General features: G+C 33.4%; 1 protein-coding gene across 1 annotated transcript; it reads right to left on the bottom strand.

The window, feature by feature from the left end:
• Positions 1-929: 929 nt before the first annotated feature.
• On the bottom strand, positions 930-24,050 carry LOC111056569 (inner nuclear membrane protein Man1). The gene is made up of 10 exons (XM_022343947.2): positions 23,187-24,050; positions 22,630-22,699; positions 20,866-21,023; positions 16,887-16,930; positions 15,665-15,826; positions 13,373-13,556; positions 10,869-11,063; positions 8,000-8,267; positions 5,440-5,621; positions 930-4,073 (listed from the first exon to the last, which is right to left on the bottom strand). Exons 1-10 carry the CDS (start codon positions 23,932-23,934, stop codon positions 3,955-3,957), a joined length of 2,130 nt encoding a protein of 709 aa, XP_022199639.1. The 5' UTR covers positions 23,935-24,050; the 3' UTR covers positions 930-3,954.

Genomic DNA, 24,050 nt, shown 5'->3' with positions numbered 1-24,050 from the left:
CTGATCAAAAAACTTTTCATTATTTGTGTTCATTATTCAATAATTAAAACATTTATAATAGTATCATTTTATTGTCATTTGAAAGAATAAAAAAGTATAAACTCAACCTCCCACATAATTGAACATTATCTTTTAGGTTATTTAGACAAATCAGAATAAAAAATAAAAATACTTGGACAATTTTCTGATTTGCTAGAGCTATCACCTTCCACTTCTGCTTTCGGAAGTGCTTAGTAAACAACTATTCTTATATTGTTTATTTTTCTGTGTGGCGAAAAATAGCGTTCGCACCACGGGCAAAATGTTTTTCCGGCTCTCAATCTTTTCTAGTCCTCGACCTACGGCCTCGGACTTGAAAACCGATTTCGAGCCGGAAAAATCTCATTTTCTGCTCTATAGGTGCGAAATATACTATTTGGATAGAGCAAACAATACAATAGTCGGAAAAGAAGAAAATATACCATTACAGATTACAAAATTAAATACCTTCAACTATTATTTCAATTTGAGTGATAAATTATTTCAACCACAATCTAAGTTACAGTGGATATTGATCCCTTCATCTCACGTTCAATTCTCATTTTTTTCTCATCTAAATTTTCAATAAAAATGTCTCAGTTTGAATACGGTAACAGATATCAACTTTCAAAGATTCAAACTCTAACATTCACTCTAGCTAGTGTTAATGAAAAGTTATTTTTGGATATCCTTTTTGAAGAATGGACGATTGACTGTTCAGAATTCCGCCAATTTGAGAAGGTTGGATACAAATAAAATTATAATAGTATATTTGTATATTGTTCAATACTCTCTAATAATTCATAATTTGTTCATTTATTAAAACAGTCTGTTGTAATACGCTACCGGCATTGTAATATTCAAGCCAGTAACTTACGGTATAATAAATTATGAAAAAAATACTAGTCAGCTCTATCGTTAACCAATGTTTTTATTAAAAATACACAACTCTTCATTTTCACAAAATTACATTTTATAATAGCATTAATTTTACAGGAAAGTAACAATTATTATTCATTTGAGTATTAACTCGGATAGAAATATACAAATGAATTGAGCTAGAGAAATATGATCTAGGTTATGAATTACTACTTTTCTGTAATTATCTTGTGAAAAATTATTATCACTAATGTGCTTACTATGATGTATAAGTTATTCAGAAGGAATAATGGTTATCATTCATCTGTGTCAGAAGGAAGATTAATACACATACATGAGAAAGGAAATCCTGAAACTATATCCCAAAATTAGTCTACACAATTCTTATCCATTTCCGGATATTTTGAAAAAAATCAAAGAAAAGTAAATCATATCATAGCATTGCATCATAGAAATTCTAGGCAGTTTAGTTGTAAAACAGTAAAATCATTGTAGTTTGTAATTTACACCAAGATTATTAAACAAAATAATGTACAATAATTTAAAAAGGAAATTTAATAAATATAATGCGTAAGAATGTAAAGAAACTAGGATAAACTAGTTGTGCTGTTGATACAACATGATAATTTTTCTACATGCCTATTAGCTTCAAATTTTAGGTTTGATATTCACAAGGATTCCCTGCAATTGGAAATTTCACGATCAACCATGAAAATAGATTTATTAGTTTTTCCACTTAAGTTCATTGAAAATAACAGATTAAATTTTCACAAATTAAAAATATACATTTAAATTTCTTTCTGAGAACGGATATCAAATAAAGGTAGGCTGTAAAATAAATTGAAATACTATTGAACAAGATTCAAGGCCAATTTTTCAACATCTTTCATATGACAAATCTGAAATAACCTTCAATTGATTGTAGTATATATGGAAATACTTCAATTCAAAAATATTAAACCATCTTCAATTCAATTTAGATCACTGCTCAAGACAGAACATCAACATTAGTAAGACTTTAGATTTAGAATAGGCTAAATAAGGCTCATTGTTCAAGCAATAATATGTTAAAGATACATATGATAATATTCTTCAACAATCTAACACCAGACTCATAATGCATAATTCAACAATAAACAAAAGTTACATCAACACCTGTAGGAGAGAGCTATAATTAGCCTACAATACATCAATAATTTAAAGGTCAAATAATAATAAAAGGCCAAACTTAAAGAAAAGTTGTTCTAATACTCTAACAAAACAAAAACTTTATGAACAGTACTTTAATTGTAACGAATTCTTGAATTTTTATGTTAGTCAGGTGCTTCATGTTGAGAAACTCGACAATATTATCTGAAATGATATTTTGGATGAGTCAAAGAATCTAATGCACACTAAAGTTTTTTGTAATTTACACACTTCTAATAATCAGTATGATAATAATAGAAAAATAGAACAAGAATGAACATTAGAATATTTACACTAAACTAGCAGTCATGATCATTCATAAAAAACATAATTACACATCATATTCCTTCAATGGCTGAATATGAAACTCGATTAATCGCCTCGAAAAATCAAAGGCACAAATGATTTCGAAGTGTCACTCCAACATTAAAACAAAAGCTTTCCCTCACTATTACTTCAAACAATATTCTTTAACCCGATTCAAAATTCACAAAAACATATTTCAAACATTGGTGAGAACGAAAAGTGCTTTCCAAAATCTGACCAATAGACGGCAGCAATGAAACACGCCAGTAAAAAAATGCCACCAGGTACATGAAATTTACCATTCACAGAATATTTTGGAGTAGTTACAAATTCCAGATCATACAACAAAGGTATCAGCGTGTTACAAAAAAAAACCTCTTTCATATCTATAAATTATAAAAACTTTCGACTCCAAAACTTCACCATATGACAAACTTCATTTCAGTCAAACTATAAAGGAGCATCATTCTGCTATCATAAGTAGAAGAGCTTCAATTATAAGAGAAAAGAGTGTTATGCTTGTGCTTCCAGTACTCTCAATATTATTCCTGAATAATTATTGATTTTATGTTTTTTGAAGATGAAATTGATATTTTAATGGCATTTGAGATGCATTAAAGGCATTCAAGTATGAAATATTTCATCTTTAATGATGGAATCGGAAATTTGATCTAATTAATAAATGATAAAAAATAAATGACATTATAAACAAACTAAAATAATCATACAATAATTCCATCCTATCCAAATATAATCAATTTCCTATCAATTATATTAATGTCATTTTTCTGTTTAATTAGATATGAATCAACATTATTGAAGGAAAATGTCAAAGAAAATAAGTGATTAATGATTGTTTGCAAAACGGCCTCAACCGGTCACTTAATTAAAACATTAATAATTACAGCGATAGCACTGGTAAAAAACAAATCTCGCCATGCAAATTCTGCTGGCCACACAATTTAATTAGAATAGTCTTCTTAATTATGGCAATAACACTAGTAAAGACAGTTATCACATAAAATAAAACAACATTGAATTGTCACAGACACTGAAAACTTTAGACACTTGTTTCGGTTGTTGCACCAGTCTCTAGTAAACTGAGATTAGATTTACTGTAAAAATGGGTAAACTGGACTCCTGAGTTGATGTCCTAACAACCAAAACAAGTTTGACATGTTTTAATAAGTGTGACAATTTAACAAGTCGTTTTAGTCTATTTTAATACGGATATCTATAACATCTTCACCTTCACTACAACACAAATCGTTGAAGATAACAGTGAAGTTCTCACCAAGTATTTTCTGCACTAGTTAGGTCAGTTCTCACCAATATTAAGACACTGGTTAGTAAGATCCCCTATCAACTGTCAGCATTATACCATCAAAGCCTTCCATTCAACCACAGCTGACAGTTTCAAGTGAATCTTACTACATATATTTGTAGCCTATACTTGTATCTGTCACTTGACTAAAATAGTGATAACAATTTGCACTATAGTTGTTCTCACCGACACGAACACACACGTTAGTTTGTGTTGGTGAGGTGGTAGTGATGGTGACATCACTGCAGCGACTGTTTCTTGTTGTTGGTGGGGTGAAGGGGGGTGGTGAGACCCTCCGCCTCCGGAAATCGTTCGTGGTAGCGCTCCACGCGAAGGTACTTCACTGTAACCAACTTGCCTGTAATCAAAATGCACACCAATGCTCTTAGACATTGACACAATTGGAAGTAGATTAAAAAGTAATATTCAGTAAGGTATATATACAAAAAACAACATGTTTTTACCTTTAAACGTATAGAAATATTGAAATTTGGGTTCAATAATTTTGGAAAGTGATACTTTTCTTACCTATGGTAATTGGTAGGAAAAGGAACGTAAAAGAGTGACAGAGAACAGTGCAGTATAGAGATTGATTATTTTATTTATGTAGATTACAATATTTATTTATTTATTAATTTAATCATTCAGAATTACACAACTTACAGAAAAGTACCACAGGCTTATAAGCCCAAAACGGTTCCAATTCTAATTTATACAACAGTCCAAATGTAGCTAGGTTAGTGTCACTTAACATTCTTCTATTACACACTATTACAATATATACTGGCTTATACACTTATATACAATAGCTTACAATACAGCAAAGTTTTAGATGAATTTACAAAACATAAACTAAGAAATTAATTATTGAAGTGTATATGATATGAAAAAAGAAGCAATTTGGAATAACTATACAAACTAATATTGTAATGCATCTACATAAATTGGCGGAGCTTTGGACACATCAATGTCCATTCTTCGGAGAGAATATTCAAAATATCCTACCCAGAAACTCTCAGCAAAAAAAAAAAAAAAGAGAGAGAGAAAGGCATATTTTTATCTTCTAATCGTTCAATAATTTCTCAGTCTAGGTTGGGCTAGTGTAGCTATATTGTCATTCATTATGAAATAGTGTATAATCCAACAAATATTGTAATAATCATAAAGTATAAAGGAATCCAAACTAATTTTATCTCGCCTATCCAATCTGAAACATTACGTCAACCGTTGAATCAATCACTCTTTAATCAAGAAAAAATTGGTGAGCATTGAAAATAATATCTACACAATTTGTTTCACTTTCATACCGAAATGCTGTCAATTATTTACATGTGAAGGACAATAGAATAGAACCATGCCATCTATTTTATAGATGGCACAGTTTCCCAAAAATGTTTAGATAGATACTAAGTAGTTGTAATAATGTTTTCATTTGATTTATTAATTTGGATATCTACTACAATTCCCCAGCTCCACTACAACACAGAAAGACCAACTAACTAAAATGTATTTACATAAGCCAGCCACTTTACATAAACGAGCAGTTAATCTATCTCTGTTTAAACCGATGATGTGCAATTGGGCATAGATCTGCCGCCAATAATTTAGTCTTGTCAAATCAATATGAAGACGACGCGATTGCACTGATATACAGTAAGTTCACCAGTTTGATGAAACGTTACGTTATTGGCTAGCCGAGTAAGTCAATTAAGGTTGATACTGACTGTCAAACCAGGATCCATGCAGCGCCCGATAGGCCTTGCCCGCCTCCTGTGGGGAGGTGCACTTGAGGTAGACACACCCCTCCGACGAACCCCGATCCAGAGCCACGTGCACCACACTTGCCGAGCTGCACTTCTCCAAGATGGCGTTGCGAACGTCGCTCATCCAGTCCACACCCGTCTCCCTGTCAACCAATCACAAGCATGCACATCATTATCTGCTCATAACAATCAATTGATCTTAGCATACATAATTATATATATATCAATCAATCAATCAATCAATTCATTTATTTCACAAACAAACATAATACAGAATAAAAAGAAAGATATAAAAAATGTGAAATAAAAGTGGACACCCCTAGGCATAAGCCCGATTGGGGTGTACTACTCCTAATAAACAACTAAAAATACTCAGAGGAGTAGGCTGCTCCGCTCTATAATAAACTTGGCATAATAAATTATAACTTAAAAGAAAATACATTTTTTCTGCTACGGTAGCCCATCACATGAAAACAAGGATGAAGTAATTACATTATGAAAAATAAAAGGCATACAGAGATAAAACCAAAAAATAAAAGATTTACAATGCAAAATGCATACTCTAAGAAAGGATATGTTAATTAGATTATTATTCAGGATTTAATAATAATAAATAATGGAATTTCTTATTTAAGAATATCATCTTACAATTCTCAGAAATGATTCACAGTCATTAACACTGAGCAGGTAGTTTTTCAAACATTTCAGAAATGAATGTGAAAGTTCCTGGCAATTTAGATATTGCGACACTAGATTGAACAATCTAGGACCATTAAAATAATATGAATGTTGGAATATCGTTAAATTCGAATGTGGAACCTGAACCATAAACCGTCTAAAGTTATATCTCACATCTCTAATGAGATTTTCATTCAAACTCCTAAGAAAAAAAAAGCTTCAATACTTTATAAACATAAAGATTTCTTATTGGAAGTATCTTGAGATGAACAAATATCGGCCATGAATGATCAGTTCTAGGTGTTCTGGTTATAATACGAATGAAGGACTTTTGAAAAATTATGATGGGATAAAGTGTTGAGACATAAGTCCCACCCCATAATACGAGCCCATAACTCATCCTGGAACTAATGAGAGCATGATAAGCATTTATCATCACACCAATGGGGCACAGCTCTCTCAACATGTAAAAACTTCTAATCCCTCTACAGAACTCTTTTTTTAATTTAGCTACATGTTTCTTCCAAGATAGATTTGAGTCAATAACTAGACAAGGTATTTAATATTGCTCACAGTCTCAATTTTCAGGCAGTTGCAGTTATCTATAGCAGCGCATGAGTAACGGTGATACGACAATGGTGTATTAAAGAATAGATCTCCTCTTAGGTTGAAAATCATATATTTAGTTTTTTCACTCATTACCATGTAATTCTTACTAAACCAGTAGTTTAAGACTCTCAAGTCGGCACTCATTTTCACATATAATGCATCGCAATCAGTTCCTGTATATGTAAGTGCTGTATCATCTGCAAAAGCAGTCAATTTCCCATCTAGTTTAGCATTACATAGGTCATTGATATACACAAGAAATAGAATAGGCCCTAATACAGAACCCTGGGGCACACCATATACAATGTTTTCAAAATTACTATAACATCCACCAATTCTTACACACTGCTTTCTGTTTGTGAGATAACTTTCAAACCATTTATAAGGTAAACCTCGTACTCCTGCTGCATGCAACTTTTTCAATAATATTGAGTGGTCTACTGTATCAAATGCTTTTAGTGATATCTACATACAGGGCTGAACATTTTTTACCTTCATTAATACTATTATAAATATCCTCAAGAAATGTAACCAGACCATCTTCGGTATATATAATACAATAGTACATCATTATTTGCTCAAGACAACACAATTGATAGTAACATACATTTACAGTAGAATAGATAAATAAATGTACAAAATCCTTGTTCACAACAATGCAATTGACAGAAACATACATATTATAGTAATGGGGATAATTCCCACGGTTATGTATTGCTATATTTAATTAATTTGAATATTTGTAGCGTTGCATGTAGGCTATTGTATTCTATAATCAGTTATATTATTCTATGGAAATAAAATTCGATTCAATAGAATAGATAAAGGAATGTACACCATCCTTGTTCAAAACAATGCAATTGACGGATCATAAATATGATAGAATACATAGATAAATTAACACATACATCATTATTGTTAAAAAACACAATTCACATTTAGATACGGTACGCTAAGTTTAAATACGTCCTTTCTCCCAATGTTGAATCCAAGCTACGAATCAGTCCTGTTCACATCAGCGAAGCGTAGCTATCAATATTGGGAGATAGGACGGCTGCGTCTTCAAAAGATGTATACCAGCGTTGCATAGCTAAGTCTGAAGAGACGCTATGGGTCTCATCAGACTCAATGGCAATAATATTGTCAAATAGTATTCATATAAATAAATAATAACAACCAGAGAAATCACAACAAAATGTATTCATAAATAAATTATGAGTTGTAAGGTACTTACACTTCGGGATCGAACATGTGTCGGATCTTGAGACAGGGCGTGGGACTGACGGATAGCGAGTTGACGCTTCCCTCCATTGTCTCGAACGCCTGGCCCTGCCACACCTTGCGTCGCGGCGCCCCCTGTGCCCCCCCAGGCGGGCCCCCAGCCCCTCCCAGCCACCGCCACACCCGGAACTCCTCCCCGCTCACCAGTTGCACCTCTGTGCGCATGCGCGACTCGTTGCTCTCCAGATAGGTCACCGCTTCGTCCCACACGCTCTGCATGTCTAAAACAAAGCCACATCAACATTGTAAATTGAATTTTTAGATATTGTAAATAGAATTGAAAATTGTTAATAAATAAACAACATTCCAATTTCATCAACGCTATATTAGTGATAATCCTTTCTGTAGAAAGTATAAACGTTTTGGAATAAACTTGAATACTCAGAGAAGAGTTGAAACTTCTAGTTCCACATCATTCTTTGGTCTGATGATAGAGAGTGATTCGAAATGGAAGCTACATATTTCTCATGTCACTTGTTTGCATTGAGAGTATTGGCCAGAGTAAGGAGTGGAAAAACTTTTCTTATGGTGTATCATGCTTATTTTCTGTCAGCCATGAGATATGGAGTCATATTTTGGGGAAAGACTTTTGAGAATAATGTAATATTCATACTACAGAAGAAAGCTGTGAAACAATTTGTAAAATTATAGCAAGGTGTTCTTGCAGGCCTTCCTTTAAAGAAGAGAAATTGCTGAAGGATCCAGCTATTTATATATTTGATGTAGCAAGCTTCGTCTTCAAGAATAGAATGATAAGAACCAGGTGAATGATGGAAAAAAAGAAAAAATTCTCTATTAGGCGAAGTAACCTAATCTTCACAATAAAAATGTTCAGAGGTTTTGTATACCCTCCTCATAGACTTTGCTAGAGAGTGGCCCGTTTTAAATGGGAATGAAATTATTCAATGTACTCAGAGAAATTGAGGGCTTGAGGGGAGTTCTCCAAGTTGACACTTAGGGAATTCCTCATTGTATCAACACCTACATAGGTGTATGTATTACGTACATACAGACGTGAGTAGGCATTTTTGTAGACAGACTGATGTCTGTGTGAATTGCAACATTCGAACTAGGGAGGGATTTTTCCTTCGTCTGTCTCCATACGTCCGTTTGTTGCTGTGTGCGTTTGACTTTATATTTCTGACGGGTTGATAGAATTGGCTAACTCGTTTAACATGGAGTCAGCGAGTTCCGAGTTAGCCATAGCCAATTCTATCAACCCTCTCTGACGCACACTATCATTGTGTTCATGGGAGGTTGCGGTATATGTACGATTTCGACCAAGGACACGGAAATGCGTTCGGTGAGAGCTTTTGACAGTTCAGGTAGTGGTCGCCATCTTGGAACAGAGTGGAGTGTTGCATGCTCACTTGCACTGCGTACATGCTTACTTGCACCGCTCGAAAAGTATGTTCCACAAAAACCGGTACCAGGATCAACGCTTCTTATTGGTCGAGTGTTAAAGAGTTGGTTGTCTGCTGTTCTGTTAGGTTATTCTTCACATCCAGAATCTATAGACTAAAAAAGGAAGAGGCATACGAAGTATTTATTCCATTGATGGAATTAATTACAGAATAGTCGAAAACAACAAATTCATTCATTATTGGCTGGTAATTTTATTATTTTTTAGCTTTATCGACTATTCTACTATACTAAGATGTGTTTATCTATTAGTCGGAATACTATATTTTGTTGATTTATTCCTAAGCCATGATCTATCCAGATAAATATCTGGATAGTAGACATGAATCAAGAAACTTCAATTATTAACATTTTGCTAATGTTCCATTGTTATTCATTAACACTAATTGCATAGAAAAAGTAGTCAAATTTTCATTGATAACAGCACGAGTTATTAAAAAAACTTTATAACAAAAAAATGAATAGCTTAGTGCTTTATTGACCGAGCGAAGTGAGGTCTAAGATTCAATTCGACGGATTGGCATTTCTCTTAATGTTTAAATGTTTTTATGTTGCGCATTTACGGCGAAACGCGGTAATAGATTTTCATGAAATTTGACAGGTATGTAAATGAATAATTGAATTTAATGTTTCTTTTTTAATTGCGCGTCGACGTATATACAAGGTTTTTGGGAATTTTGCATTTCTAGGATAATATAAAAGGAGAAAGGAGCCTCCTTCATACGCCAATATTGGAGTAAAAAAATCAGACTATAGAATTATTCATCATAAATCAGCTGGCAAGTGATTACACAGATGTGTGGAGAAGCCAGTCTATTGCTGTATTTCCATAAGGTCTATAGTATCAATCAGGTACTTGTGTGGATGAGAATACTGCGTGAGGTCTACTGTTCACAGAACTACTAGTAATAACTAATCAATACTCCAGCTTTTTTTGTGATAGGATAACATAGGTCTAAAATGATAGTATTCATCTGATGTAGCCAACATTACATTTTGTATAAGGTCTGTTGCAACCTACATGAAAAATAATATTGGCTTGGACAAGCTTGTATAAAAAATTTTAAATATTATAAATTAATATTATTATTGATTTAATGATAATAAATAATAACTGAAATGATTATATTGTTAACACCTTTATTATTTTGTCAACTCCGCTCTGTATCGTTTACACAGTTAATTTCAAAAGTGCGCGCCAAAAACTGTGAACCAGAATTCGATTTTCGTTCGCTGGGAGCAAGTAGTGGTGCACCAGTCACGTGGTTTCTGGTTACTGCTCACTTCGCCGAAGCCGTACATGCACCGCAACCTCCCATGAACACAATCAATATTTAGCTAATATTTCTAGAATCATTCAAAATGTGTCAAACATTGAATGATTTCGTTAGTGTACTCACTGGTGCGTTGCTGGGGCGGTATCAGCTGATCGCGGACATGGTTGATGGCCATGAACTTGTTTTCTGCGCATGCGCAGTGCGCCGACACAATGGCAATGATCTGCTCGACCAGCTTGAACACCTGCTTCTTATGCTCGTCGGCTTTGCTCATGCGCCATTCCACCGCTTTGTAGCCGACCCATAGCAACGCAATGCCTGAAAATCAAACAACAGATTGCTAGAAATTAACAAATCCAAGTCAACTATAGCATAAGAAGAAGATATTCCATGATGTTGTGTATCAAGTCGAGATGACACTGTATCATATTGTGTTGATACTGCATCATGTGTGGTGATACTGTATCATGTATGGTGATACCTTGGAGAAAAGAATAGGAAGATACCTTAAACATAGAAAGATATCACATGGTATAGGGGATAGTCCTATCAGTTCTTTTTCGTAATGCTGGTAGTCTCTCATACTGTGCTGTTCTTACAAAAATTGTTCTTGAAAATTGAAAGTTTTCAGGGGAAGGTCAATTTTACAAAAATGGCCAACCATTTGAAAATTTTGAAAGATGTTTGGTACGGTATTGAGTTAAAGGAATATTTGGTGGGCTTATCCCTGTATTCGTTACAGGAATTCTTATAATATTTTATGGGTATGACATTTGTTTGTAATTAGTTTTAGTCTTTATTCATTAGTATTCTGTGACACTATTCATATGTATTTTTACATGTTTTATGAATAAAGATTTTTTCAATTCAATTCAATACACCCTCACCCGACCAAAACAGTAATAATAGACAGCAGTCGACGGTTATCGGCTTGAGTTAACAAAACTCGGCTTGAACTTTGGAACATAAACGACCTATACCATGGGATATCATCTTATGCTATCTTTTCTCTATGACTATAGTGAGGTCCATGTCATAATGGCAGTATTTGATCAACATTTATGTTGCTACTCTTGTCTATCATTCAAAAAAGCAGATAACGCAATCCTTTTCCACCTCCACATTGTTCCCAGATCGTTTACTAACAATTAAATATAAATAATAATCAAAATGTTTAATCTTAATGGGCCCGTTCTGTGTACATGGAATGTGGTAAATAAATTGTCCGATTCACAATTTACCAAGTAAAAAGTTCCGCTTCCCATGGGAAGAATTTTGACAGATTCTGTACCAAAAACCAGTTCCAGTTCCAAGTTCCTGCCCCACAGTCGAAGTGTGGTAAATTGTCCGGCCTGGTACAGTTCCAACTATCTGAGCTCTCATTAGTCGATGATTGTAGTCTGCTTGCTTCTCTGTGCATGCACACTTTTCTAGACGGTACGTTTGTAAATAAATTCAAGTGGATAGCATAACCTATAATTTTTATTCATTCATAACTCTACCTTCATTGTATTATCATTCATCCCATCATCATCACCTAGGCTTAAAATACTTCTAGAAAGTCGCCTTTGTAAAATAATAAATAAATAATAAAACAGCCTTTCTTCATTCAAGCAGCTAGTTAACGACCCATTTTGGTGTAAATCAACTTTATAAGTGCGCGTCAAAAGCTTGAACCAACAATTTTGAAATGGCGTTCCATGGGAACATTTTTCACTAGTCACGTGATGGAACAATTTACGATTGGAACTGGAAAAATTTACTGTACACAGAACGTACACAATATTATAAAAATGTATTACCTATTTAATCATTGAAAAATATTTTTCTTGACGAATAAAATATAATAATGCATTATTTAAAACAAGGATGAACAGTTAAATATTACATCAGATATAGTCCTACCGGCATCAGCTATAGAAGATAGTCACAAGGCAGAGAATCGGCAACACTGTTCACCTATATTTCTAAACTGCCATTATAACGTGAACTTTACTATAGAAACTTTTTTAAAATTCAGCAATAATTAGATAATAAATTATTCAGGAATGAGTCTCAGGAATTGGAAATCTCAATTGAAATTGTCATGGAATATGTTTATTAACAACCCAAGCAACAGTCAATACTTCAGTCATTACAACAGTCAAAACCCATCATCTTAAATCAATATGACTAAGCTAAACTTGAATTTTAAAAACACTTATGGAGTGAAAATGCACTTACATTGGTAGTGACAATCGTTTCGACCTGTTTGTTGGTCATCATCAGACTGCCATTTTCACTCCATAAGTGTTTTTAAAATTCAAGTTTAATTCTAATAGTGAAAAAGTATGGATATGCAACAGAGAAATGACTAAGCTCTTCATAACTGATATTGATCCATCAGAAAGAAGCTTATAAAACTACGGCTAAAGTTGTATTTATTTATTGTACAAAATACTACAATCATAATATAATAATTATGACATTGAAAGGAAAAAATAGGCTGAGCCTGTACTATTTCTCTTTAAAAATTTTGATAAAAAGTTAATGTTGTCCAAGTTTGAGGTCTAGTTTTGTCCAAAATTATAAAAAAGTCTAAATCCTAGAACAAAAAACGACAATTGAAAGTGATATTGAACTCGTACCCAGAAGAAGCTTGACGACTAATCCAAAAAAGTAGTAAAAATTGTTTTTGATTGAGCAGGCTATGGGCAGATCTGGTTCCGGAATGTCCAACAGGTCGTTATCAACTGAAATACCCCACTGCGGATTCGCTTTTATCAACACTTGAAGGTTGTTGTCAGCGCGATCGTCAAAGTCCCAAACGTTCTGAAACAAAAAAAAAACTTTTTGTCATTCTATGAATTATGAAAAGTTTTATTACTCTTAAATCATCATAAGAAAAACCTACACTGCACTGAATTGCTCAATATATTCGTGTTGATATTTTTTGTAAATGTCTTCAACATCGAAATACCAAGTTTAGTTTGGTTATTTTACAAAAATAGGAAATCTACTCAACTGGGCATGCGAGAAATTTCTCGAGTGAGAACGTCTACTTGAAAACCCATAGTTCGAATCAAATCATTCATTTGCCAATCATAAATAAAACAAATACTTCATACTTATTCAGAATTGCAGTAGAAACTTAAACCTAAATTTTTAATTGGCGTTGCCAGCAAAACCTAAGTTTGAGTGCTAACAAGTACCAAAAGATGGTATTTAATTTAATTTAAACTTAAATGATGATTAATTTTTTTTTCAAATAGTAGTAATAATAATAATAATTGTATTAATATAATATCTGAAAAATGTAACCTAGTGGAAATAATATCAAAGAAACACGTTTTTTGATAAAGTAGATTTTAGCTGTACATGAGGCAAAAAACATTGTTATTTCTGATCCATCCCTCTATACTTTTAATGACTGATTTATTAAATCTATCTGAAATTAATTGGTCAGGCAAAATTCATCAATTTATTACTAATGTATATGAACTGTCTGTGGCATACTGTTAAATTTGTTCTAGGAATGCGGCAATGAGATAATGAACGGAAACTATACGACGGAATGTTAGTTTCAAAGAGATTTTTATGCTTATGAACGGCTAGAATTGAGTTTTTCACGTAAAGTTGTCTTACTGTAAAACTCTGAAAAAAGGCTATGTCTGGGATATCGTCTTGGTCTTCCAAGTGCAGTTTTTAAAATATATCTTTGAATTACGGAGATTTTATTAAAATGGATGTCCAATACTCCAACCCATACCCTAATACCATATTGCAATATGGACTGGGCATATGCTGAATAAGACATCTTTATTATAGCCATCTTTAATTCATCAAAATGTTCAATTTACAAAACACACAATAAAAAACTATCAAGTACCATTAATTGCATTGAAAAGTTGAAACTAGTAGTGTTGAAATAAAATAAAAGGTACTTGATAGTTTTTTATTGTATATTTTAATAATCAGTAGCCCTAAAACGAACAGTGAATAATTCTGAAGAAATGAAACTGATCTTCAAGAATCATGTTATCAACTGAGTTATTGATACAAACAACTGGGATATTGATATAAATCTGTGGAGGCTCCTCCACACGCAGATATTGACCCAATCTCTCAAATGTGAACCAAACCAAGAGAACAACACAGAAATAGCCCATCATTACAAATTTCCTCTCTTCGGCCTTGAGATGGACCTTTAATCATACTGGAGGACGAAAAATGAGAATTTTTTATTATGAACTATTTTTGTGTTGATCTCATTGTATGGTACACATGTTTAGGATGATAGTCTTACCAAAATATTTGCCTATCAAGGTATTTGGTACAATCATAGAGAAAGGGTAGATTAAGTAAAGAAGATATCCCATGGTTTAGGGCGTTCATATTCCAATTTCACTTCAACCCAAGCCGATAGTACCAGTAGTTCTTTTTCATGAAGCTATGTGACGCTGGTAGTCTCTCATACTGGTAGAGAGTTAGTGGGAAGGATACTTCGAATATTCTTTCCGAAGAATGGACATTGATATGTCCAAAGCTCCGCCAATTTATGTAGATGCATAACAATATTATCTATAGTTATAACAAATTGCTTTTTTCATATCATATACAGCTCAATAATCATTTTCTTAGTTTATATTATGTAAATTCATCTATAATTTTGCTGTATTGTAAGCTATTGTATAAGTGTATAAGCCAGTATATATTGTAATCTACATAAATAAAGTACTCAATCAATCAATCAATACTGTGCCGTTTTCACACTCTCACCCGGGCAAAACAATAATAACAGACAGTAGTCGGCATGAGTTAACAAAAGTCAGCTTAAAATTTGGAACATTAACGACCTATGGGATATCTTTTTATGCTATCTATTCTCTATAGTATATTGGCATTTTCTATACACATTACATCAACAGCATAAGACTCACCAATTTTCCGTTATTGATAAGATACTGGCACAATTGTCGCAGCATTACAGCAGTTTTCTTGTCCGGATTTTCACACTTGTGTTTCACAACATGATTGTGCAGCTCGCTGTAGATCAGTCGGAACGTCTCCATCAGTGGTTGGATTTCATGATGCATTATGCACTGCAAAACAAATTTACTCATCAATATTATTCAAGGCATGTTATTATTGCAATGCAATATCATTTCTGAGAATGCTAACCACATAAGCCCCAGATTTGTATACATGAGGAGTAATTGATGGAGGTGATGAATGGACAAGGCATGCATATTATTCAACCATGTAATAATCTTTCTTAACAAGTTCGAAAAAGTTAATCATCACTGACGATTATTTTTAATGAAGATTAATAAATCTAAATTTGATTAAAATTATTTTTATGCATAAATATAACATGAGTATCAAGAGTTCTCGTGGTTTGCAGCCCACTTGAACCTGAAGGTCCATTTATAACCTCCATCACTCACTCCTCATGCAGAAGCCTGGGGCTTATGTGGTTATCATCCTCAGAAATTATATTGCAATCCTAACTTGAATACTGAAAATCATATACATAGATGACATCTCAATAAATTAGGCTGACAGTGAGAATGCCAAGCCGTGTAGTGTATGATTTTATTATCCTGTACGTTCCAGAACTATCCTATACAGAATATGTGTTACAGAACTGAACTTAAGTAAATAAATAACATATTATAGCAGAAATGCAAAGGCAGCTAATCATTGAAATAGCAATAATATTATAAAATAATAATATTTCTTATGATAATTTAAAATAATATTAATGCCTCATTTACGAGAACAGCAGGTAAAGCAAAACAAAAGGAAGATTCCTTATGCACTAGTTAGTTGTAAGATCAGCTTAAGGCCCAGCACACACTATCGCCCAGTCACTGGCCAAATGGTGCTTGGCCATGTTGGTCTTGTCATCCAAACAGCAATGTGACCATTTGTGGATGGATCTACTCGCCTTCGCTCTACAAAAATCGTAGCGGCGGCAAGCGAAGGCGAGCGCTGGCAAACCACCCATCCACACTGGCTCTCATCGTCATTTGTACGCATTCGGCGAAAGTGTGGATGCGGCATAAAAGCAGAATGGAGTTTTGAAATAAATTCAAGACAACCTAATTATGTCCAGTTTCAAATACTATTACTATGGTAGAATGAATGAAGAATACCAACCTCTGATCCTGCAGTGTTCCCTCTACAGATTGGAAAATTTGTATCTGAAATTAGAAGAGAGGAGTTCTCAAATTGAAAATTACTGCAGTTCCAATTCTTGATCATAAATTTCTGTAATCATAGTATTTAAGAAGCTGCACACAAATAGCTTGTAACATCTCAAAATGTTTCTCTAGGAAACCTTTGGTTTTGGGTTTGATTGCTGGCTAAGTATGGCTACTGCTAAGTCACTTCCAATAAACTTTATTGAAGAGGTTAAAACTGAATATAATCCCATTATACAATCATGTCAGTAAATTATAGCACAGAGAAGTTAACATTTTCTACTTGCCAGATCTGATCGATTTCTACATATAAACTCATTTAGGTTACAACTCAGCAGTAGGCCTATGACAAGTTACAACTCTACCTAAAAAGGATATTTTCATTTCAAAACTCATCCAGTGTCAATTCCGAGCTCCAATTCAAAGTCAAATAAGTACCTCTCAATAATTATAAGCTGAATTTATAAACTAGAAACTGTATGTTTCTTTTTAGAAGAGCTTGATTAAAATAATTTTTTGATCTAGCCAATCATTTGCAACATTATAAACTTACAAATTCTAGTTATAGATTAGCGTATGTAGAAAACTCCTCATCGTCATGTTTGTAGCCTACTTATTTGTTCAAGAAAGGACAGAGGATCCGTTCAGTAGACAGATCTTCATCTTGAACAGAGAATGAAAACCAACATAATATATAGGATAAATTGAATAATATATCCATAAATAAACCAAGTGATCTCTAGCATCAAGTAAGACTGTTCCAACCTTGGGTTCGATTCACTTTCTGCCTGGCATTTATTACATCATCCCTCACTTCATCACCTACGCTCAAGCCTTAAACTAATGTCGACATCAAAGAAATTGCTACATGATCTATAGTGAGATTCACAAAGTTATCACATTGGGCTGCTATTCTTGACTGTCAAAAGACGAAGCAGATAACTCTATTTTTCCAACTCCTCAAAGTTGTCAAATCGTTTGTAGGCTATGAAGACATATTATAATGAGGTTGAATATTCAATTTCAAAAATGTATTATTCAATATTTAAAAGATATATTTTCTTTGCGGATAAAATATATTTTATCATTATTAACTAGAATCAACAATAATATTATATCAGATATACCAGGAGGACTTGAATCAGAGCTATCTGTTATAGAAGGCGGTGGAAAAAATAGAAATGTTTGTACTGTATCATTCATCCCCTCATTATCAACTGGGCTTAAAATATTTGTTGGAGTTGCTTTTCTAAATAAATAAATGAAAAGAAACATGACATCTATGCCGACCTATAATGTCCACTTAGTCCTATTCACTTATCAAGTGAATCTCAATATAAATGTAATCACCTAAGATGTATTTTTGTATCTGATTTTACAGGAAAGTTATCTAATTGAAAAAATATTCTATATTCAACTTCTTTAAAGGATTAAATTTTCAATTATGTTGTTTTAAAAATTGATGGCTATTCAGTCAACTTCTGACCATTAATGTTAACCAAAATATCGTCTAGCATAAACTATTTCAACACACATTCCTCAATGAAATTGGGAATATCAAAAGTCACATATTCTAGCCATGTATCAATGATATAGCATGGTAGGAATTCACTGACCAAATAGCTTTCAAATATATAATGGGAAACCCCGTGCAAAATAAAGACACAAAAGGAAGAATAAAGAGCAACAAAAGATGAAGAAACACATTTATTAGAAAAGTGAACAAAACAGAAAGCATAATGAATGGTTATGTATCCAAAGAAACGAACTGAGCATTCAGTTATTCAAAATGCCCTGATGGGACGAAATTAACAAATCCTTTTTATGGGATCACATACCAAAGTTCAATAAATTAACGATGAAACATACTAAAATACGATTAATTAACATTGAAAAAACACAAAGCTAAGTAAAAACAAATGAAAACTTGAAGCGTCAACTTTGTTAAAATGTGTTATTTATGCAATAAGCTGTTTTCAAATAATTAGAAATTAAAACCGACTCTACAAGTTAATTTTTAAAGCTTTAGTAAAGCTTTCATACAACCAAGTTTTCAAATTTTGGGTCAGAGAATATGATTAAATAATAGTTTTCAACAGCTGAATAGTAGTGAGGAATGTCTCCTAGCGCCATAGTGTTGTAACCGGATGGAGCTTAAGCTACCACATTTCGTTAGAATCCTGCAAGTATAAATAATATTGCATAAGTGTTTGCGAAAAGTTTAAAAATAAATATAGAAAAAACGGCATGCAGAGATGCATGGTTGAATGAAAAGTTAAATGTGGATTGAAAGTCGTTAATAAAGGACAAGAATGCGGCATATTTGAGCTTTGAAATGTGTATTCAATTTTCAAAAAAATAAATTATTTACTTGAATGATTAAACTTTCTATACCTATTACAACTGTTTGCTAATGAAATCATGTTTTACTTCATGCAACAAATGAAAAGATCGACATTAGAGATTATTAATAAAAAATGAGGAAGAATTTAATTGGGTCAAGTCCAGAATATGCATTTTTAGTAATTTCCTAACACTTTAAACCCGAAAGGTATGTATACTTGAAACATACCTTTACAGATATAATATTTGAATTTCTACTACTCTATCAATTTATTACAAGTTGTATATTTTTCAGTCCTTTGAAAAACAGCAAAGCTTCTAGTTCTAATAAATTCGAATATTTCCTGAAATTTTGGAAGAATTCTTTGATAGTTACAGCGTGGCCTTTGCTAATGAATAGAATAATAAATTATGCCAAACCAAGCCAGGAATCGAACCCAAGTAAAGGAAAGATGCACAGGAACGATCCATTATTATCTTAGGTTGAGAACATCAATCCAATCACTTCTTGATGGACAAAGTCAAGAAGTAATTGAAAGTTGAAGTAAAGACAGGCACAACACAAGATGTTACAAACCAACAGTCCTCATGTAAGTTAGAAAACACTACTAAGTAAGCCCAACAAAGTCCAACAATAAACTAGGTAGATGAAGAGGCGACTCATCAAAGTATTATTCCAACATTGGAATACTGAATCAAACAATCATTAGAGACCATGATTTTATGAGATTAGCTGTCAAACTGACTAGATTAGAAACTATGATACGAATACAGAGTATATTAGTTGAAAAACGACACAGTTAGTCTTATATTAATAATTAGGGAAGGCATTTAATTCGACAATGACTTGATAAAGAAAATGAATCACTAGAAACTGTATCTAACCTTAGCAAATACAATAATAGTTTTATTTTTGAAAAAATAGCTAAAAACTGGGGGTTTCAAATATAATTTTTTGGAACATTATAGAATCAGTGACTTAGGTTAATATTATACATATTTATTAACGGAATTTTTTATGGCTACTCATTATTTTGTGTCGTAATATGTGTTACTAAAAATAGAAAGCGCACTAGTCAATTTATTAAACAAAATTATATTAAATACAGACTGATGTAAGTCTACATGTGTTATGGGTAAAATGCTTAAATGAAATTAATAGCTAGTGTATTTTTCGGAAGATGATAAAGCAAGTGTCTTATATTGCTGTATACTGTGGTATTAGTAATGATGTAATTCTGTTACGGGTGTGATCACATTGAATGCGTTTGCGAGTACACGTCAAATCATGCATGAGCAGAAAAACAAAATCTGGAAAGAGCCATACAAACACTTTGTGACTTGTCTGTAGCTGCTCACACTGAACGTAACCAGTACGTGCATGCATTTAGTGTGAGGGTGCCTATTGCTCTGTACAGATTTTGTTTCTCATCTGCACGCATGGTCATGCATAACCAAGCTTGCACTTGCACATATTATAAGCATTCAATGTGATCAAACCCAATATAGGTTTTTAGGAAATTGGATCACAACATTAACTCATTAAAAAGTATGAATGATTAAAGCTGAAGTATGTATGAATGAGATTTTACCTGGGGAGGAAATGGATGCATCTTTTCGTGCTGCACCGAGATAGATGAGGAATATCATCAAGAAGAAAACGCCCAGAAATGCAACTAGACTCATGGAGACCACTGACGAATTCTTCCACCATGGACTTTCTGCAGCGGTCCATTTGTAGTATCTCGGTCTGCAGACAAAATTAATTACATTCAATACTTTAATTAGACAATTTTCGTCTATTATTGTATTCATATTTTAAAAATTGAAATACATTTAATACCTTCTGCTTCATACAATACATTACTCACACTTGTGGGATCGTTGGATTCAATCTCAATGCACACAATCACAAACTAATCAGATGTTAGATCCAGACAACTCTAAATAAAAATGCAAATTATCACCCATAAATTCATTCACATTATTTATTTATTTCGATTACATCAAATAAGTTAAATGATTGGGAGAGAATCAACAGGATAAACCCAAAACTGTTCCCCTCGCTAATTTCAACAAAAAAAAAAAAAATAGTCCAAACAAGGTTCTGGTTATGTGATAATTTCTTATAATAATCACAGAAATTCACAGTCCAAAAATATATTATACTAAAAATTTTATAATAATATGCCTTGTCACAAAGCAGCTTCCTGATGGTTCTCTTGAAGGCGGCCACATTCAAATTCTTCACTCCAGGAGGCAGCTTGTTGAATAATTTCAGTGCAAGAATCCTATAACTGGCCTTTGATCGGTGGAAGCATCTCCTAGGGACATAAAATAGCTCACGGTGCCTTGTGTTGTGGTAGTGAATTACTACGGGCAGCCAGGATATAGGCCTACTGTATTCTCTTGACATACACCAAGCACATGAGGATGTAATGGCTGATGACGTCAGTACATCAAGGCGAGCATATGGCTAGCTATCTATCAGACACGAATAGCAAAAATCTGGTGTGGCGCACTCACACAACTTTCCTTGCCGTTATGAAAATTTCAGAAAAAACTGCCTCGTGTGTCTCCGGCGTAAGAGACGAGTTTTCGAAAATATAATTCAAATTTGATCAGCTGACGAGATAAATTCTGCTATCTCTGCCAGTGAATGATTAAATAGAATCAACAGTTGCCTCCCTCAAAAAGTTTGCATTTCAATAATCACATATTCTCGAATTTCGAGCTTATTTAGAATTTTAGGTGAAAATGTTACTGGGCATTGATTATAGAGATTTTCATGCTCAATCTTTTCCATTTAAAATGTTTCGTTTAAATTGTTTTGAAGCCTGATTATTAGAAATCTAAAATCAAACTTTGCATAGATGGGGCGGAGCTTCTAAAATGTTTACAGATATGGGACTTATTGCAGTTGACAGAGCTTATCAATGACTATTCTAGGTATAAATTTGATCAAAATCGTTGGAGCAATTTTTGAGAAAATCGCAATAAACCCTGTTTTTGACATATTTTTGCCGCCATCTCAAATTGCAATTGATCGAAATTGCTCGTGTCGGATCCTTATAGTGTAACGACCTTAACTTTCAAATTTCAAGTCATTCCGTTAATTGGGAGTTGAGATATCGTGCAGGCTACACACATATATTACAGACCAATACCCCAAAACCACTTTTTGGACTCAAAGGACCTTGAAACGTATAGCTAGAAATTTAGAAATTGAGATACCTTAATTTTTTTTGAAAAGCAATACTTTCCTTACCTTTGGTAATAGGGCAAGGAAAGTAAAAACTTTACAAACAAGTAGAAATTGATTAACAAAAATATAATAAGCAGATGATTTAACTGACCTGGCGTTAGTGGGCTGAGTAACAGTGTTTGCGATATGATCTTCGTCGTCACTTTCCTTGACATCATTTCCTGAAAAGACAAGAGCCATTATACAAATTTGATAGGACACTAAACTATCTAAGATCACAAATTACAACAGTAGTTTTTCTATTGATAAATGATTTAATTGCCTTTAAGCCATCAAATACAGCAATTGGTTCGTCAAAGTTGACAAGGTACTAAAATTATAACAAAAAAGAGATATTCAATAAATGGGAAAAAAATCCAGATCATTAATAAAATATCAAGAAAACTGGTTGGTTATTGTAAAAGCTGTACAGTATTGTTAGAATTAAAAATAAATCGTTGCAATGTATTTAAAGCATTACTCTTGCATTTAGCACAGATAGTTTTGACTTGATTCAAGAGCAAAGTTCTTAATATTGGACTTGAAGTTGTAGCGTACTGACTTGCAAATTTATTAAGTATTTGAATTCTTGACTTCATTGTTGATATGATTCTCCATGAAAATATTTTAGCCTAAACAGTTATTCATAAACATAGCTTATTAACTCACCAAATCTACTGGAGAATGTAGATGAAGCTGATTTATTTGCACCGTAACGACTTTTCAATTCGGATATGAAATTGCTGTCACCGAGTGGTTTAGCGGTGAGTGATGAAGCATTGTCGTTATTCAAGAATCTTGACTTGAATCTGCCTTCAGAAAGACTTGCCGATGGGAATATAATTGAACCATCCAATCCTCTAGACAATCTGCTAGCACTTGATGATAACGAAGATCTGGTTCCCTCCAAATTTGCACTGTTGAAGCCATTTTCGTAAGAAGGTAACTGACTGTTTGAACGACCAATACTTAAATCAGAATCAGGATGCAAGCTTCGTCGACTAGAAATCTTGTTTGAACTTCTGTTTTCATATGAAGTATCAATTGAACGAGTGTCTTGAGCGTTATCAACTTGTTCGTCGCCAGAGAATGTGTGAGTTTCGCCGTTGTAATTACCTGAAGCACGGCCCGGAGAACGGCGTCTGGTAGTTTTGACGGTGGGACTCACTACTTTTGAAGGAGTATTTTTCTTGCTACGAGTTGCAGGTTTCTTCAATTCATCTTCACTTGACTCGCCAGAACTAAACTTTCCAGAGCTACGATTGGGTGCTGTATCATTCAAATCCGCCTGGCCCATCAACTGCTTCAACTTTTTGATGTATATCTTCCTTGTGGTTCCAGTTATAGCTGCAGATATATTATGTTCTGCTAATTTTTTTCTGAGTTCTGCGTCTGATAAAGAATCTAAATCTGCCATTTTTTAGCCACTAGTATCACAACTTTTTAACACTATTCAACAAGCACTACTGCATTTACCAGGCATCTGCGAAACTGAACGTTACAAAATCTAGACAAGAACACAAGAACAAGAAC

This window comes from Nilaparvata lugens, chromosome 6 (genome assembly GCF_014356525.2).
Source record: "Nilaparvata lugens isolate BPH chromosome 6, ASM1435652v1, whole genome shotgun sequence".
NCBI classification, from domain to species: domain Eukaryota; kingdom Metazoa; phylum Arthropoda; class Insecta; order Hemiptera; family Delphacidae; genus Nilaparvata; species Nilaparvata lugens.
Note: the sequence above shows the minus strand (reverse complement) of the source record. Positions and strands in the feature narration are given on the sequence as shown.